The following is a 16,307-nucleotide window of genomic DNA, read 5'->3' on the forward strand; positions in this document are numbered from 1 at the left end:
CGCGACCGCGGCAGGGGGCTGCCGGGGCCTGGTGCGGTCCGCGGGAGGGGCGGGATCCCCCCGATCCCCCTCGCTGGGAGCTGGGATCCCCCGGATTCCCCTCGCTGGGGGCTGGGATCCCCCGGATCCCCACTTGCTGGGTGCTGGGATCCCATGGGGGCTGGGATCCGCGGGATCCCCCTCGCTGGGTGCTGGGATCCCATGGGGGCTGGGATCCCCGGGATCCTCTGCGTTGGGTGCAGGGATCCTCAGGATCCCCCTCGCTGGGTGCAGGGACCCCCGGGGCCAAGGCCACTTCTGCCGGCGGGGCCGTCTGGAAGCGCGAGGGCTGTAGCTCGCCCTGTGCAAAGCCTAACAGTAACCAACAATAAGAATTATGCCAGCAGCGACCAAGGAGCGGTACGGACCGCGCCGCCTCGAAGGAGCCGCTCGCCAGGGCTGCTCCTTGGGGCCACGGCCCTGCGCCCCCGGGCCACCTGTGCTCAGCCAGGCTGAGGCCGGCCACAACTCACTTCACCGCTGCACCGGCTGGTTTTTCCCTCCGCAGCGTGGTGGTGGAAACATCAGATCTTTTTTTTCTCCTTTGCCGCTCCACAAGTTGAGGCAGCAGCTCCTCCTCGCTGCAGCTTGGGGCTGGGACAAAAACAAGTGAGAAATCAGTTATTAGGGAAAAAAATACATTCACAGCTCGGAAAACTAGAGGGCACCAGTGCTCTGGTTTGCGTTTCCCTGCGCTCAGCTCCATTACGGATGTGGAAGGTCAATTAGCTCGTAATTAAGCCCAATTTAGACAGACAGGTGGGGAAAGCGGCAGAGCTTTCCCGATCCTTGCAGCAGGCTGGGGCGGCCGGGGCTTGCAGGGCTGCCCCAGCCGGGAGGAGCAGGAGGAGGAGGCCGGGCTGAAGGGGATCTCTGCACAAGGAGCTCCCAACGGATGCGGAAGATGCACATCCGGGGAAATTAAGCCGTTATTTCCCCTGTTTTTTGCACCTCTCCAGCAAAGGGAGCAGGAGGCCATGGGTTGGGGCACGGCTGTTTGCACAGCCTTCGGCCAGGGGACCAAAATTCAGCCTCTTCCCACACCGCCAGCAGCCCTGTGGGGGACTGGGAGGTTTGGGAACACCGGAGGGATGTCCCAAAAAATTCGTGACTGGCCCATGCCGACCGAGGAGAGAGGCTGGGACACAAAGTACAGAATTACAAGAGCAAATATTCATGCACATGAGGAGTCCCAGCCAAATCGGGGCACCCCGAATGTGGCTTCACGCAGGGTTCTTACACCCTTCAATTGTTTAGGTACAAGACGACTTGACTGATCACTAGCACCCACGCTACCAATTACTAATCACTGTAAAACTTTGCAAAGCAACTCTGGTTTTGCAGCATTCTTGCTGCTTGTCTATTGATCCAGATGTCCCTGCCATCAGTCTTGCTGGAGTTACTGATCTATGACGCCAGACAACGCTGGGAGGGTTTCAAAGACGTGTCGGAAGGGCTAGGACGCTGGCGTTATCTTGGTTGACCCGGGGTATCCTTTATGCTTCATGGACAGCTTGAAGCTTCTGAGAAGCAAAGTCCTTCTTTCCAGGGCCGGGCTGTCCTTCAGTTTGTTTTATTTAAGCATGAACAATCCCAGAGTTGCCAGTAAAATTTTATTACCTCCTTATATTACAGTCTATAATGTGAATTAAGACATATTAACAAAGTTAATACACTGTCACACGTAAAAACTGGCTGGTATAATAGTTAGGGAAGGGATTTTTTGTTAGGGCGATGGTGCCCTGGGGACCACAGGGAGCCAGCATGGGGCTTTTCACAGGTCCCAAACAACGTCCCCAACAAGTGGCACCTTCCGGCCTCACCCCACATTTGTGGGGGACGGAGTCGGAGCCGGGCTTGGGTGCCTCCGCAAGAGTGGGGTTTGTTCCTGGCTGCTTGGACCCTATGAAGGGCTGCCTTAGAGGTGGCAGAGCCAGAGGGGACGAGCTCTGGGCCAGCCGCAGCCTGTCCTGGTCCTGCCCCCCCACCAGCAGGATTTCAGGGATTTCACAGGCAGACACATGCCCAAGCCCTTCGCACGACATCCTGCCTCCTCCCCGTGCCAGCAATGTGCTTGGCCCTGCCTTGACGAGGTTTCCGGGAAGAACCCCTCCTCCAAAAAATTAGGGGAGTGGCGATCCGCGCCGTGCCAAAGGGACGATGATCCCGGCCAGGGCTTCTTCTGCCAAAAGCCTTTCGCCTCGATGGAGCTAGAAACTTTAGGGGCCGTGAAGTTGTATCCCATCAGCCTCGACCGCTTGCAGACACCGAAAAATCCAAACTGCCGGCAGCGGGGAGCTGGGGTTTGGGGCTGAAAGCAGGGGGGGGAAGGGGGTTCCCAGTGCCGTGCGGCGGGGACCTTATTTAGGGTTTCTTCACCAAGCAACCCAAAACACTCACAGTTGACCCCAGTCGGCCATCCCAGGAGGGGTCAAAGAAGGGGACAAAGAAAGGGACAAGGAAAGAAGGGGGCAAAGAAAAAGAGGGTAAACAAGGGGGCAAAGAAGGGAACAAAGAAAAAAGGGGGCAAAGAAGGGAACAAAGAAAAAAGAAGGCAAAGAAGGGAACAAAGAAAAAAGAAGGCAAAGAAGGGGACAAAGAAAAAGGGAGCAAAGAAAGGGGTAAAGAAGGGGGCAAAGAAGGGGACAAGGAAAGAGGGGAACAAAGAAAGAAGGGGGAAAGAAGGGGTGTCGTGGTTTAACCCCGGCTGGCAACCAAGCCCCACCCAGCCGCTTGCTCACTCCCTCCTGGTGGGATGGGGGAGAGAACCAGAAGGGAAAAAGTGAGAAAACTCGTGGGTTGAGATAAAGACAGTTCAATAGGTAATTCGTGGGTTTAGATAAAGACAGTTTAACAGGAAAAGCAAAAGCCGCACACGCAAGCAAAGCAAACCAAGGAATCCATTCACTCCTTCCCACCGGCAGGCCGGTGTTCAGCCATCTCCAAGAAAGCTGGGCTCCATCACGCCAATGGTGACTTGGGAAGACAAATGCCGTCACTCTGAACGTCTCCCCTTCCTCCCCAGCTCTATATGCTGAGCATGTCGTCCTATGGTATGGAATACCCTTCGGTCAGTTGGGTCCCCGGCTGTGTCCCCTCCCAACTCCCTGTGCCGCCCCAGCCTGCTCGCTGGTGGGGTGGGTGAGGAGCAGAAAAGGCCTTGACCCTGTGTCAGCACTGCTCAGCAGGAACGAAAACGTCCCCGTGTTATCAACACTGATTCCAGCACAAATCCAAAACAGCCCCATACTAGCTACTGTGAAGAAAATTAACTCTACGCCAGCCCAAACCAGCACATTCTGACAGCTAAAACATCAGTGTGTTACCAACGTCATTCTCATCCCGAACCCAAAACACAGCCCCATACAGCTACTAGGAAGAAAATTAACTCCACCCCAGCCCAAACCGGCGCAGCGGCCAGCGCGGGATGCCCCCGCCGCGCAGGGGGAGGCCGGGGGGCTTCTCCTCGCCGGGCAGGGGTGCCCGGGCGGGGCGGCCCCGTCCCGCCCCCTCCTCGGTCCCGGGGAAACGAAACCGCCGCCGGACGCCGCCTCCCCCCGCCCGCCCCCCCGCCCGCCGCAGCCCCGAGCCCGCCGGGATGGAGCGGTCGCGGTCGCCGGCGCCGGCGCTGCCGCCCTACGAGCCGCTGGCGGAGGAGCTGGGCATGGAGGGGCTGCCGCAGAGCACCGTCGTGTCTGTGGAGCCGGCGCCGCCGCCCCCTCCCCGCGACCACCTGGCCTGGTCCCTCTGCATGACGCTGTACGCCAACGTCTGCTGCCTGGGCTTCCTGGCGCTCGTCTTCTCCGTGAAGGTGGGGGGGTCCCACGGCCGGGCCGGGGGGCGGGGGGAGCCCGGCCGCCGCCTGCGCGGTGGGGTGGGGGCGGCCCCGGGGACGCCACTGAGCCCCCAACCCCAGGGAGGCCCATGGACCCCACAGAGCCCCAAAGTCCGGGAGCCCTGTGGACCCCACAGAGCCCCCAAGCCCAGGGAGCCCTGTGTCCTCCATAGAGCCCCCGACTCCAGGGAGGGCCATGGACCCCATAGAGCCCCCAAAGTCAGGGAGGCCTGTGGACCCCACAGTGCCCCCACCCCAGGGTGCCCCATGGACCCCATAGAGCCCCCATGGAGCCCATAGAGCCCCCATGGAGCCCCCAGAGCCCCCAGGCCCAGGGAGCGCTGTGGACCCCACAGAGCCCCATGGAGCCTACAGAGCCCCCAAGCCCAGGGAGACCTGTGGACCCCATAGAGCGCCCAACCCCAGGGAGAGCCATGGACCCCACAGAGCCCCAACCCTGGGGTGCCCAAAGCACCCCACAGAGCCCCCAAGCCAGGAGCCCCATGGACCCCATAGAGCCCCCAAGCCCCAGGGTGCCCCATGGACCCCACAGAGCCCCTGCTCCATGGGCCCCTGGCCCCACAGAGCCCTGGCCCTGGCTGGACGCTCTGGAGGAGGCAGGGGTTCGGGGCAGTGGGGCAGTTGGCACCCTGGGGTACTCTTGGTGTTACGGGGGGAGCTCAGCCCAGCGCGGCAGCTCAGGCTTGCACGGCCCCTCCAGCACCTCTCCTACCTGGCTGCAGCCTGGAGCCTGCCGGGCTCCTCCACTGGCCCCCCCAACCCCACTGACTCTCTCCTCCGCCTCCCCCCAGTCCAGGGACCGCAAAGTCCTTGGCGACTACAGCGGGGCACTCAGCTACGGCTCTACCGCCAAGTACCTGAATATCACCGCCCTGCTGCTCAACGTCTTCCTCATCATCCTCGTCATCGCCCTGATCGCTAGCGGCACCATCGCCGTGGTGAGCCTCTTCAACCACGAGCAGGAGTATCACCCCTTCCTCGGCCCCACTTAGCCCTTCCCTTGCTCCGCGGGCAGAGCATCCCCCTCTACATCTGCTAGGAGCCCGCATCACCCCTCGGAGCTGGGGGGGGATGTCCCCCATGCGGCCCCCCGGAGCCCGCTGGGGTCTTGTCCTGCTTTCCTCACTGCTCAAAGCCGCGACGGAGCCCTCTCTGATGGCCGCCCTCATTGGCCTCCCTGGAAGTGCCTGGAGACACCTCTCCTCTGGCAGGAGCCGAGCATCCAAAAACTAGCAAAGGGAAAGAGTGTGCTTTTCTGCTTGCCGCTTCGCTCTGATTTTGTAGTGCCTCTAAGTGCCCCAAGTGCCTCTAAGAAGAATCCTAAGGAGAAGCGCCTCGTTCGGAGAAAACCTGGTTCGAATAAAGGTTTCTTTCACTTTTGCCCCTGGCTCAGTTTCATTTTGGCAGGGGGTGGTTTGGGGTCCACCCACCCCAGCTTGGCCGGCTGAGAAACGGCGTCCGCCCTTGGGACGCGCCCGGAGAGGGAAATTGTCCCTTGGCACGGAGCATCACGGAGGTGATGCTCGAGGATGCGCCAGGCTCGGTGAACCCGGGTACTCGTGGGGAAGAGGCATCCATACGGGATGCAAAGTGCTTGTAAGGCTCACCCCAAGGATGCAGGTAGCACCTCATCTTTGCCGAGGTGTCACCAGGAGCACCCCCATCCTCACCGACCCTCAGGAGCAAGCGGAGCTGAGAGCAAGCTTGATTTTTGGGTGGGGGGGCTGTGCAAAGGCTTGAGCAAGACGAGCTCGAACATGACTCTCTGCAGCCATGCGCGGGGCAGTGGGGGCGGGAGAGGCTTCCAGAGGGAAGGGGAAGCTGTGGGTGGTGTGGCTCCATCCCAAATTGCCTTGCTGCGGCAGCGAGCCGTGCAACTCAGCCCTGAGAGATGGGGCGGCGCTGGGACCGCCGGGTGATGGGGACGCCAGCCAGGCAGGGCTGATCTCGGGGTGAAGCAAGATGTGACCCCCCTCTCCTCTCCTCCAAAGCCTTTTCAGCATCAGGCCAACCATCCCCACCGCCTCAGTGCACGGGTTGGCTGGGAAGCCGGCAGTAATCCTCGCGCCTCCGGGGCTGCCAGCACGTGGCACTGGGCTGCCCGGCTTCGGCGGTGTCCGAAGTGACCCAGGCAGGACCCCGTGAAAAATCCTGGCTGAAGGCCATCTGGCAGAGCTTCAAGTATGCGGTTGGCCCGGCTTCCCCTCTCCCCAGCTTGCTGGAAGCCTTTGCGCTCCTTGCCCTCGGCAGGCTCGGGTCCTCGGGGCTGGGGCCCCATGAGGATGGGAAAAAAAGCCTTTTTTTTTTCCCTCTCTCCAAGAACATTAGGCTCCTGCCAAGAAGCTGCGCTCATGAGTAAGATGTCAGAAATCCTGCCCGCAAAACACAATGGTTATTTGTTGCAGGATCCCTGGCACCAACCTCCTGGTGAATCATTTATTCCTCCACTTCTTCCCATAAGAGCAAACAAGCACGTGCTCCCGGTTGCAAACAGGGCTGCTCACTGCCTGCCCGGCTCGCAGGCCACTGACATGCCCGCCAGCGGGATACCGGATCAAACATCCCCATCCAGCTGTGGGGGTCAAGAAGTTTTTTAAAAGGACAGCAAACCCCTGCTCGAAAACATCGTCCTGACCTTTCAGGCTCTTGGCTGCTTCGTTACAGCGCTGGCAACAGCCGCGTCCCATTATACGAGGGGTTGGCGGCGCGCCGGCGGGGTGTGCTGTGTCGCACCCGCTCCTGCACGCTCCTTCCTCTTCCCGTTTTCTCCCCGACCCCAGCAGGAGCAGGATCCAGCCTTGTTCTGCCCAAATCCCTTGCGGCACGTTGCTGCCTTGGGGGATTTTGATGCCCATCTGGGTTGGCACAGGGGTATGGGCTCACCGTGCACCCCCAGGAACTCTCCCCCCCTCCTCAATCAGCCAACACATGCAAAAAATCCTGGGGCACGTCCCTTAGGGATGCTCTGCAGCCGAAAACCCACCAGGGCGGTCCCAGTCCGATATGCCTGACGGGAGCAGGATGGGGTTGAAGAGGGTGCAGCAGCCCCTCACCCTCTGCACCACCCCAAACCCCTCCCGCGCCTCCCCAAAGGGCGACTGGGGTTTTTCAGCATGGGGATGCCCCTCGGTGCCGGGAGGGAGCCAGGTGGTGGTGTGGTTTAACCCGGCAGGCAGCTAAGCACCACACAGCCGCTCACTCACTCCCCCGCAGTGGGATGGGTAAAAGTGAGAAAACTCGTGGGCTGAGATAAAGACAGTTTAATAGGGAAAGCAAAAGCCGCGCACAAGCAAAGCAGAACAAGGGATTCATTCACCACTTCCCACCGGCAGGCCGGTGTTCAGCCATCCCCAGGACAGCAGGGCTCCATCACGCCTAACGGTGACTGGGGAAGACAAACGCCATCACTCCGAACGTCCCCCCCTCCTTCTTCTTCCCCCAGCTCTATATGCTGAGCACGCCGCCATATGGTATGGGATATCCTTTGGTCAGTTGGGGTCAGCTGTCCCGGCTGTGTCCCCTCCCAACTCCCTGTGTCCCCCCAGCCAGCTCGCTGGTGGGGTGGGTGAGGACCAGAAAAGGCCTTGACCCTGTGTCAGCGCTGCTCAGCAGGAACGAAAACGTCCCCATGTTATCAACACTGTTTCCAGCACAGATCCAAAATGGCCCCATAGTAGCTACCGTGAAGAAAATTAACTACCCCAGCCCAAAGCAGCACAGGTGGGACAGCTGGCACAGGGGGGGCTTTGAAAGCAGGGAGAGCAAAGTCCTTTTTCTGGGGTCAATCCACCCGATTCGGGGGCTACCACCCCGCAGCAGGGAGGAGCAGGGCAGTGGTGCTCCGAGGACGCGAACAGCCTGTTTGTGCTTTTACAGCAATTGCTTCAGGCTGTCAGCAAGCGGCCAACAAGCCCTTGAACTCCCGGCCACAGTGCCAGAAGGGAGCGCCGAGCGAGTGGTGGGACCCGTGCCAGCCCTCGGCAAGCCCTGTAACCCAGCGAGCCGCTCTCAACCCAGGGTAACAAGCCTCCCGCAAACCTAATGGTCCCGCGTTCACCTCGCAGACCCTTCCCTCCAGGCATGCAAAAGCCTCCTGCCACCCTGGCATTTCGGTTTCTTGCACCCTCCCCCCGGCACTTGCCCCAAAAGCCATCACCCACCGCATCCCCTTAACTCTGCCCGGCCCCGCTACGGGCATCCCCGGGGACTAAACCACCTCCCCAAGGGCTGGGGCTGCAGGTGGGAGCGGGGCGGGGCGGAAGCACCCGGCCGCAGCAGCAATGTGGGTTGAACTTTGTCTCTCTGCTTTCTAGTGTCTCGTTTGTTCAGGTGCAAGGGCAAATAAATGAAAAAGCTGGAAACGCAGGCGGGGACGTGGGAATTTTGGTGGGCAGTTGGTGCCGAGCTCGGGTCGGTGAGACACCAGCTGTAATCCCGCTTGTGCCGGCCGGTTGTGGGAAATGGGATCCCTAAACGGGTGCTTCAAAATGATGGACAAGGAGCAAATCAGCTGCGCTCCGTCCTTGAGGCTGCCAGTTGCCCTGGGCCAGCATCCCGACACCACGGGTCCCTTAGCCTCCACATGAGCCGGAGAAGCAGGTGGTGCCCCATGGAGGGACCCCAGCACCCCAAAATGGGGAACCCCCCATCGGGCTCCTGCAAGCAGCTTTTTCGGCAGCACCGTATGTCAGGCGTTGGGGCTGGAGTACAAACACCCCACTGAAATTGCCACCGAGCCCTCGCCACCCCCACCATCCCTTTGCCCATCCCTGCCAGCCTCCCCACTTCCCCGCAGTGATTCCTTAATTAACACCATGACCTAACAAACCTCATTAACCTCAACGAGCAGCCCCCTGCCACCAGGGAAGTAGCTGAGGAAAAGAAAAAAAAAAATCTTTAATTTCCTGTGGGTTCAGGACAAGTGACGTTAGGGGCCAGGACTTTCAGAACCACCCCCCAAATTACCAGGATGGCCAGAAAAGCCACGGGGCAGCGAGCGCAGGTGATGAACGCCTTTGCCCTCCTCCTGGCACAAATCTTCCACTCTTACTAGGTGGGGAAAAACCCCTTTCTCAGAAAAATATCAGGTATGGGTTTCCCTTCATCAACCTCTCACTCAGCCTCCAGGAGCCGGCCACCGAGCAGGAAGGATGCTGGTATTTCCAAAACCCGTGTAGTTTGTAGCTCTGTGCCTTGGCGGTTTTTTGATTCCGATGTTTTTTACCTCCCTGCTGTTTCCTTGAAACGTTCTTCTTTTTTTTTTCCACCCCTCAACCTTTTTTTGGCAGCCGCAAGATCTCACCACGGCTGCAACACCTCATCATGGATGCCGAAACCAAGGGGAAGGAGAAAACCCCCAAAACCCAACTTGCAAACCCAGCGGTTGGGTGACCCCCGCTGCTGCTGCTGGCTTTAGCCTCTGCGGATGGGGATCGAGCCCTCGGCGGTGGTTTGCAGCTGGGGAGGGAGTTTCAGGGGGCTGGTGGCCGCCCCCCCAGCAGTGGCATGTCCTCGCTGTCATCCAGTGCCACATGTCCCCGCTGCGACTGAGAAACCCCAGAGGTGCGATTTTGCCCTGACCTGCCCCGGGCAGAAATTGCTCATCAGCCCGAGAGTGAAAAAAGCAAAGAGGAACGGGCAAGGCGCCCGCCCCGGTGCATCACCCGAGCCATGGGCATTCCCCTCCGCCTGCCCCCCAGACCACGCCCGGGGCTGCGGCTCTCCCCCCCCGCCGGGCCCCCAGCCCGCCCGGGAGCCCACCCCGCCCCGCAGCCCGTCCGCAGGAGATCCGCCCCGGTGCCCTGCGTGGTGTCAGGCGGGGCGGCCCCACCCCAGCAAACCCTTCCTCTTACCTATAATTAGCCGGGGCGCCTGTGTCCCCGCTCTACCCAGGGCCGGGCTGCCATGGAGAACTTGCCCCCGTCCGTCAGCATCGACATGCATCCCTACGGCAGGAACGGGACAGGTTCCCCGGCCACCGCCTTCGGCCCCACCATCACCTCTTTTGTTCGGCCGGAGCCCGTCCCCAACCCCCAGGACTTTGTGCTCTGGTCCTTCTTCAACAGCATGTTCTGCAACCCCTTCTGCCTGGGCTTCATCGCGCTCATCTTCTCCGTTAAGGTGAGGGGAAAGTCACCCCCATCCCACCACCCCCCTGCCTGGCTCGGGAGTCCCGCCTGCTGCCTGCCCCCGTGCCAGGGCTCCCTGATCCCATCTTTTCCCGTACCATCTTGTCCCACCCCATCTCACCCTGTCCCATCTTGTCCCACCCTGCCCCAGCTTGCCCCAAACCGCCCCATCCCCACCTCGATCCCCATCCTTCCCCCCATGAGACGCCCCCCCACTCCGTTCTGCCACGTCCAGCCCCACCACGCCACTCCGCACCCAACGTCCCCAGCAAAGCCACGATTCGAGGGCCGCCTGTTCTCCTTTGGTGCCTTGGGAAGGGGGACCCGGGCAGCGCGGCCAGTCCAGCTCTCCTCCCACAGACTTGAGCGAGCCCCAAACTGTCTCCCACCGGGGGGATAAGGTGGGCAGGCGGCTCCCGGCTCCCTCCCAAAACCACTGCGAGGCTTCACCCTATCTGAGATAAGAAACGATTGCTCCCTGCGCACTTTTCCTTTATTACCTTGAAAGTAAATAATTTTCAACGGGCACCCTGATGACCGTAGAGAGGCGCATGTCAGCATCTGCCGGCACTGCAGGAAGCGCCGTGTGGGCGCTTCCGACCAGACCCCCCCTCTTCTGCCCGGCTCTCCCCCTCCCGCGCTGCTGCCCCAGCCTCCCAAGAGGACTGTGCAGCATGTTGCCAAGCGTAATGGCTTTTCATAAGGCATTAGGAAAGCTTTCAGGCTGCTGTGAGCTCCATTTCTGCCGCATCGGGGTGGGTTTCTCGGGGTTGTGGCAGAGCCCGGAGGATCCCTGTGCCAGGCTTCGGCAAGGCCAGCTGCTCGATGGCGAGGGAGACCGGCATGTCCCCTCGGCCCATCGCCACCACCACCTCCGCCTCTGTCTCGTGCCATTTCACTACCCATCTTCCTCTCCCGATGCACAGGCCAGAGACAGGATAATCGCCCAGGACCCGTCAGCTGCGGGCAGCTACGGGAGGACGGCCAAGCATCTGAACGTCGCAGCGCTCTGCCTGGGCATCGTGGGTACCATCATCTGTATCGTGGTGCTGGTTGTATACTACAACAGCTTGCTGGCGGGCAGCCGCCTCTAACTCCGTCCCACTGAGAAGCAGCAGCACCGGGGCCTCGTTTTTTCTTCCCCTCCACCCCACTCATCCAAAACTCACCCGCCTCACTCCTGGGGGAGACGCGTGGGTCCTGTGGGACCTTTCTCCCCACTCCCACTGGACAAGGGGGTGTCCTCAGGCACCCTCCTGGTTGCACCCTGGCTGAGACAACCCTTTTCAGCACATACCCATGGGATGAGCTCCCAGCAAATAAAGCTCCTTCCCCACCTTTCTCCTGGGAAACATCATGGATTTGGGTTTTGGGGGGCGTTATTCCCCCCAGGCACCCCCACCTCAGGGGGCTGGGCTACCCCATAACTCAGACGAGCGGGGAGGCAGGGCTGAGCGAGGAAGAGCAGCAGGAAAGGGGCTTGCAAAGGGGGTGCCATGTTGGTGCTGTTAGGTAAATGTAAACGCACACACCCTGCCCAGGCTTCTGGGGTGTTCAGAGACACCCCACACCCCTCGAGGACCAATTTCTGTGCTTCCTCCTGCCTGTGTCAGCTACCATCCCAGGCGGAGATAGCCACTGCGGGGAGGGGGACCGCCAGGCTCTGCAGCCCCTGCTGAGGAACCCGGGGCTCAGCAGCGGAGCTGGGGGGGTCCCACCTTCCCTTGCACCCACCTGCCCTTCATTTCGGCACCCTGAAACCATCCTCCAAGCCCACACCTGTCCCTGCCCCACGGCAGTGCCATCTCCCCACCCTTCGCTGCCCATGGAGCGGCTCTCCGAAGGGGAAATTTGGCTTTTGAGTCCCCAAAGTCCCCTGGAGTCCCCTCTGAGTCCCCAAGGTCCCCTCTGAATCCCCAATGCTGCCCCACACCCGCCAGCTTACGCTGGGTGGGGGTACAGGGACAGGGACGACCGTGCCCTGGGTGGCAGTGCCACCCACCGAGGAGGGGGCTGAGCCCCAGGGTGGCCCCCGGGGCGGGGGGGCTGTCCGGCCGCCCCGCCCGCGCTGGGGGGCCCGGGCCGGCGCTGGGGGCGGTGCGGGGCCGGACCCCCTCCCCGGGCGGGGTCGGTTTCATTTCCCCGGCGCTCCCCGCCTCGGCTCCCGGCGCGACCCGGCCATGAAGCCCCGGCAGGCGGAGGTGTCCATCTCGCTGCAGCCCCCCGGGCGGGGGGCGACCCCCGCCGCCGGCCCCGACGGGCAGCCGCGGGACTACGTGCTCTGGTCCCTCCTCAACGCCCTGCTGGGCTGCGGGCTCGCCTACCTGGGCTGCCTCTGCTTCCCCGCGCTCGTCTTCTCCATCAAGGTGAGAGAGGGGACGGTCCAGGGACCCCCACCGCTACCCCCGCTCCACTGGCCAAGACGTCCCAGGACCCCCGAGCCAGCCCGCTCCTCCCGGGACCTCCCGAGCAAGCCCCAAGAGCCAACCCGGCCCGAGACCCCCGACACGTCCCGACCCTCTCCCCGGCCCGGGACCCCCTGGCCTGAGACCCCCCGGCCTGAGACCCCCCGACCCAGCCCCCTCCGACGCCAGCCCTGCGCTGAGACCCTCCCCGATCCGGTCCCCCCTGACTCAGCCCGACCCGGACCCTTCCCCGGCCAGGGAGCCCCACTCCCCGGAACCCCCCGACCGAGCCCGACTCGGATCTTTCCCCAGCCAGGGACACCCCCTGCCCTAGCCCACCCCAGACCCTTCTCCCATGCCAGGACCTCCAGATCCAGTCTTCCATCCCAGACCCCCCTGATTCCACCCTGCTCTGGGACCCTCCGATCCGGTCCCCCGCCACCTGATCCACTGCCCCACCGAGCCTGCCTATCCCGAGAGCCAGGACCACGGGCAGGGGGAACGGGCAGCGCCAGTGGCTTCACCCCCTGTCCCGAGGCAATGCGTCCCTGAGGTCCCAGCACCACCTTGCAGCCACCCCAGGGCCAGGCCCCCAACCAGGTCCCCCCTGCTGAGCCCCCCATTTGCCTCCACAGGCCCGCGACTGCAAGGTGCTGGGGGACCTGGAGGGTGCCCGGCGGCATGGTGCCCGTGCCAAGGTGTTAAACATCATCTGCTCCCTGCTGCTGGTCCTCGCCGTGGTGGCCATCATCGTCATCATTGCCATATCCAGCACCATCTGACTGCCACGCAGCCACCGACCTGCTTGCTGCCACCACATGGGGTGCTTCTCCTCCCCACTCCTCTTCCTCCCAAAATGTCCCTGTGTCTCCACTTTGGGTGCATGGCACCGGGGGAAAGAGCGCGACGCCCTGTGCCCTCGCTGCCTGCACCCCTGGTGTCCCAGCACAGCCGCTGCATGGAAGGGGATGGGTGGGCCGGGCTGGGATGCTGAGGACAGCCCCCCCTTCTTCTTCGCTTGTGCGCCTTGGCAGGGAGCTGCTGGGCTTCCCGGTGTTTAACCAAGCTGCAACGCGTGTATAGGTCACTGTTGCCACAAATAAAGCTTGTCCGGCCAAACCCCCTCACCTGTCGCCTTACTCACAGTGGGGAAGGAGGAGAGAGTCCTTGTGCATCTTTGGGACAGCATCCTCCTCCCGCTGCCGGCTCCATGGCTCTCTGCCTCCATCCCCGCCGCGGTGCAGAGCACTTCCAGCCCAGATAAGTTTCTTCCTAAAAGTTTAGGCATGGCAGAAAACTGAAGGAAAAAAATCTCCGTGTTTTTCTGGCCATACACACCCCATCCCGCCGCACAGCCCCATCTCCTCCCACTTCCAGGGAACCCTGTAGAAGCAGCTCTTCCACATCTTGGCATTAAGTTCCCATTTAATGCATCTGACGGCCCAAACGCGCTGTGAATGAGGGGTCTTCCCAGCCAAGACGGCCTGGAGGGATTAGGCTGAAGGTATTGGTGCGAGCTGGCACAGCGAGAGATCCTGGCACCCGAGGGTCTGTCTCGGCCCCGCAGGGTGACAGTCACTTGGTTTCAAAGTCATCCCACGGCTCCATCCCAACGGTCCTCCCCGAGTGCTCGGCCTCTCCCTCCGTCATGCTGGAGCCGTCTGTGCTCCTCATCGCGGGAGGAAGGCTAGATATAAAAAGCCCGTAAGCTCGCAAAACCAAGTTTGTTTCTCCTAGCTCCCAGCCAAGCATGTCCGATAACCACAGCCCGGGGAGGGCTGTAATTTCTCGGGTTTATATATAGAGGAGTCGAGGCCGGGCCGTAGACAAGCACTATATAAAGGGGCCGCCCTGCCCCGCTCCCCCAGCCAGGCTGGTGGAGCAGGAGAGCCGCGGGGTGCCCCTCTTCGTGGCCATGGACACCTCCTACCCGCGGGAGGACTACCTGCCCACGCCGGCCCACAAGCGGGAGCCGTCTCCCACCGTCCTCGCTGTCGGCACCTCCCCACCGCCCCGCGACCACCTCATCTGGTCCATCTTCAACACCATCTACATGAACTTCTGCTGTCTCGGCTTCGTGGCGCTCGCCTTCTCCGTCAAGGTATGGGCGCCGAGCGGGGATGGGAGACTGAACATTTGGGGTCACCTGGGAGCCCTCCCCACGTTGATGCCGAGGGATGGACTTCCCAAAGAGACGCAGAGCATCTGAAATAAGTACCTGGGAGGGCTGGGGGAGAGGGACGAAAGCCCAACACCCTCAGGAAGCTGGCCGCAGGCGACACCATTGCCTGGTAAAGTCCCCACACTTTTCCTGCCACCTATTAATGAGGCGGTGAGACCCCCAGATAACCACAGCCTCCTGCCACTGCCGGAGGACCAACTGCTTCTTCCTAGAAGGTGCTGGGGAGCTGTGATGCCCCCGGCCCCTCCACCTGCCCTCTGGCAGGAGCAGCTCCAGCTGGACTGGACCAGGGTGGAGCGATGGGGGAAAGCGAGGGCTGGAGCCAGTGAGGCTCCAAAAGAAACACGAGAGAAGCAGAAGGGAAAAACCCAGTGGCAAAGACAGCAGGGCCGGGGGGAGCAGGAGTGTGTGGAGCCAGTGGGCAGCCGGGGACGGATGGATGGCCACCCTCTTGGCTGGCGGGGAGCTGGTCGGCAGCGTGGCACTGCCCGGAGGTCTAAATTACAGGCTGCGAGGGCACCGAAGCCACGTAGCCAGGCTGGGAGGAGGCACGGGAAGGGAGCTGCGGGCAGCCCAGGCGCTGCTGCCCCATCTCTTGGCTGTTGCAGGCGCGGGACCGGAAAGTGGCCGGGGATGTGGAAGCCGCTCGGCGCTTCAGCTCCAAGGCCAGGTGCTACAACGCCCTGGCCACGGCGGGGAGCGTGGTGCTGCCGCTGCTGCTCGCCGCCCTGCTCGTCACAGGCGTCATCCACCTCTCCAAGCTCGCCCAGGAGTCCGTCGGCTTCTTCACCTACCAGTTCAGCGGGAGCGACGACGAGGACAAGTGACCAGTGGGCGAAGGGCTTGTAGAAACTCCTTCGCATTGCTGGTGGCCTCCCCAAAGACCACTGGTGCTGCATAACCCAGCCACCACCCGTCTCTGCCCCCCAGGGCCACATCCGCAAGCTTTCACACCCACCGGGCAGTGCGTGGCGGGGGGGGGGCAGCCCCACAAGCTTCTCCCACACCGCTGCATCTCCCCTCACCCTCCCCAGCAGCCCCAGCCCCGCAGTGCCCGACCCCGGCTCCTGGCCACGCTTCTTGGGGCAGCTCGATTACCCTGGGTTTTCTTAACACCCTTTATCCTGTGTGGAGCACAGCATCCCTCCAGCCTCAGTGATCACTATTTAAATCATTAAATCATTTCACACATTGCGAGTCTTCTGCGTGCGTGTGTATAGTGCAGGGGGATTGATCGGGCTTGATACCAAATACAAAGGAACAGTGAAGAGACAGACGGTTCTTTGGTTGAAATGATGCAGACGGTTAGTAATGCTTCGCAAACAGACAGGCGGGACAGCCAGTAGATAAAAAGGCCTTGAAACTTAGTATTCTGCGTAAAATAGATAAAGAGGCTTACCTTGTATCTTGAGTAAAATAGATAAGGGGGTAGTGCTAGTTCGTGATAATGAGAATTGTACTATTTAAGCCAAGAGTTAAAACTGAGCATGCGTGAAGACTGAGTTCAACTAAAGCACACTGTGAGGAAGACTATCGACGACCACCAGAGGACCCTAAAAGACCACCGGGAGACCCTGAAAGACCACCAATGAACACAAGGGCGTATGCGTCAAAGACTTTTGCATATGTTAATGAATTCCGGGGAATAACATGAATATTTAGATTATTTCTCAGAAATGTAAGAATATGTACACTCT

The 16,307-nt window shown here is 61.4% G+C and overlaps 4 protein-coding genes across 4 annotated transcripts; all 4 read left to right on the top strand.

Moving 5' to 3' along the window:
• Window positions 1-3,578: 3,578 nt before the first annotated feature.
• LOC142088385 (dispanin subfamily A member 2b-like) lies at window positions 3,579-5,276 on the top strand. The gene is made up of 2 exons (XM_075163686.1): window positions 3,579-3,850; window positions 4,687-5,276. The coding sequence occupies exons 1-2, from the start codon at window positions 3,638-3,640 to the stop codon at window positions 4,885-4,887; spliced, it is 414 nt and encodes a 137-aa protein (XP_075019787.1). The 5' UTR covers window positions 3,579-3,637; the 3' UTR covers window positions 4,888-5,276.
• A 4,413-nt stretch (window positions 5,277-9,689) lies between these two features.
• Window positions 9,690-11,924, top strand: LOC142088386 (interferon-induced transmembrane protein 1-like). The gene is made up of 2 exons (XM_075163687.1): window positions 9,690-10,015; window positions 10,950-11,924. Exons 1-2 carry the CDS (start codon window positions 9,800-9,802, stop codon window positions 11,115-11,117), a joined length of 384 nt encoding a protein of 127 aa, XP_075019788.1. The 5' UTR covers window positions 9,690-9,799; the 3' UTR covers window positions 11,118-11,924.
• Window positions 11,925-12,200: 276 nt separating this feature from the next.
• Window positions 12,201-13,544, top strand: LOC142088022 (interferon-induced transmembrane protein 5-like). Its single transcript, XM_075162829.1, has 2 exons — window positions 12,201-12,389; window positions 13,064-13,544. The coding sequence occupies exons 1-2, from the start codon at window positions 12,204-12,206 to the stop codon at window positions 13,208-13,210; spliced, it is 333 nt and encodes a 110-aa protein (XP_075018930.1). The 5' UTR covers window positions 12,201-12,203; the 3' UTR covers window positions 13,211-13,544.
• A 769-nt stretch (window positions 13,545-14,313) lies between these two features.
• LOC142088023 (interferon-induced transmembrane protein 5-like) lies at window positions 14,314-15,556 on the top strand. The gene is made up of 2 exons (XM_075162830.1): window positions 14,314-14,529; window positions 15,219-15,556. The coding sequence occupies exons 1-2, from the start codon at window positions 14,344-14,346 to the stop codon at window positions 15,435-15,437; spliced, it is 405 nt and encodes a 134-aa protein (XP_075018931.1). The 5' UTR covers window positions 14,314-14,343; the 3' UTR covers window positions 15,438-15,556.
• Window positions 15,557-16,307: the final 751 nt, after the last annotated feature.

Source organism: Calonectris borealis, chromosome 14 (assembly GCF_964195595.1).
Source record: "Calonectris borealis chromosome 14, bCalBor7.hap1.2, whole genome shotgun sequence".
NCBI classification, from domain to species: Eukaryota; Metazoa; Chordata; class Aves; order Procellariiformes; family Procellariidae; genus Calonectris; species Calonectris borealis.

Bases quoted from the DNA above. Each gene is read 5' to 3' on its own strand.
- LOC142088385 (XM_075163686.1), top strand. From the start codon at position 3,638: ATGGAGCGGTCGCGGTCGCCGGCGCCGGCGCTGCCGCCCTACGAGCCG. The intron at 3,851-4,686 runs GTGGGGGGGTCC...GCCTCCCCCCAG, and splicing joins CGCTCGTCTTCTCCGTGAAG to TCCAGGGACCGCAAAGTCCT.
- LOC142088022 (XM_075162829.1), top strand. From the start codon at position 12,204: ATGAAGCCCCGGCAGGCGGAGGTGTCCATCTCGCTGCAGCCCCCCGGG. The intron at 12,390-13,063 runs GTGAGAGAGGGG...TTGCCTCCACAG, and splicing joins CGCTCGTCTTCTCCATCAAG to GCCCGCGACTGCAAGGTGCT.
- LOC142088023 (XM_075162830.1), top strand. From the start codon at position 14,344: ATGGACACCTCCTACCCGCGGGAGGACTACCTGCCCACGCCGGCCCAC. The intron at 14,530-15,218 runs GTATGGGCGCCG...TGGCTGTTGCAG, and splicing joins CGCTCGCCTTCTCCGTCAAG to GCGCGGGACCGGAAAGTGGC.
- LOC142088386 (XM_075163687.1), top strand. From the start codon at position 9,800: ATGGAGAACTTGCCCCCGTCCGTCAGCATCGACATGCATCCCTACGGC. The intron at 10,016-10,949 runs GTGAGGGGAAAG...CCCGATGCACAG, and splicing joins CGCTCATCTTCTCCGTTAAG to GCCAGAGACAGGATAATCGC.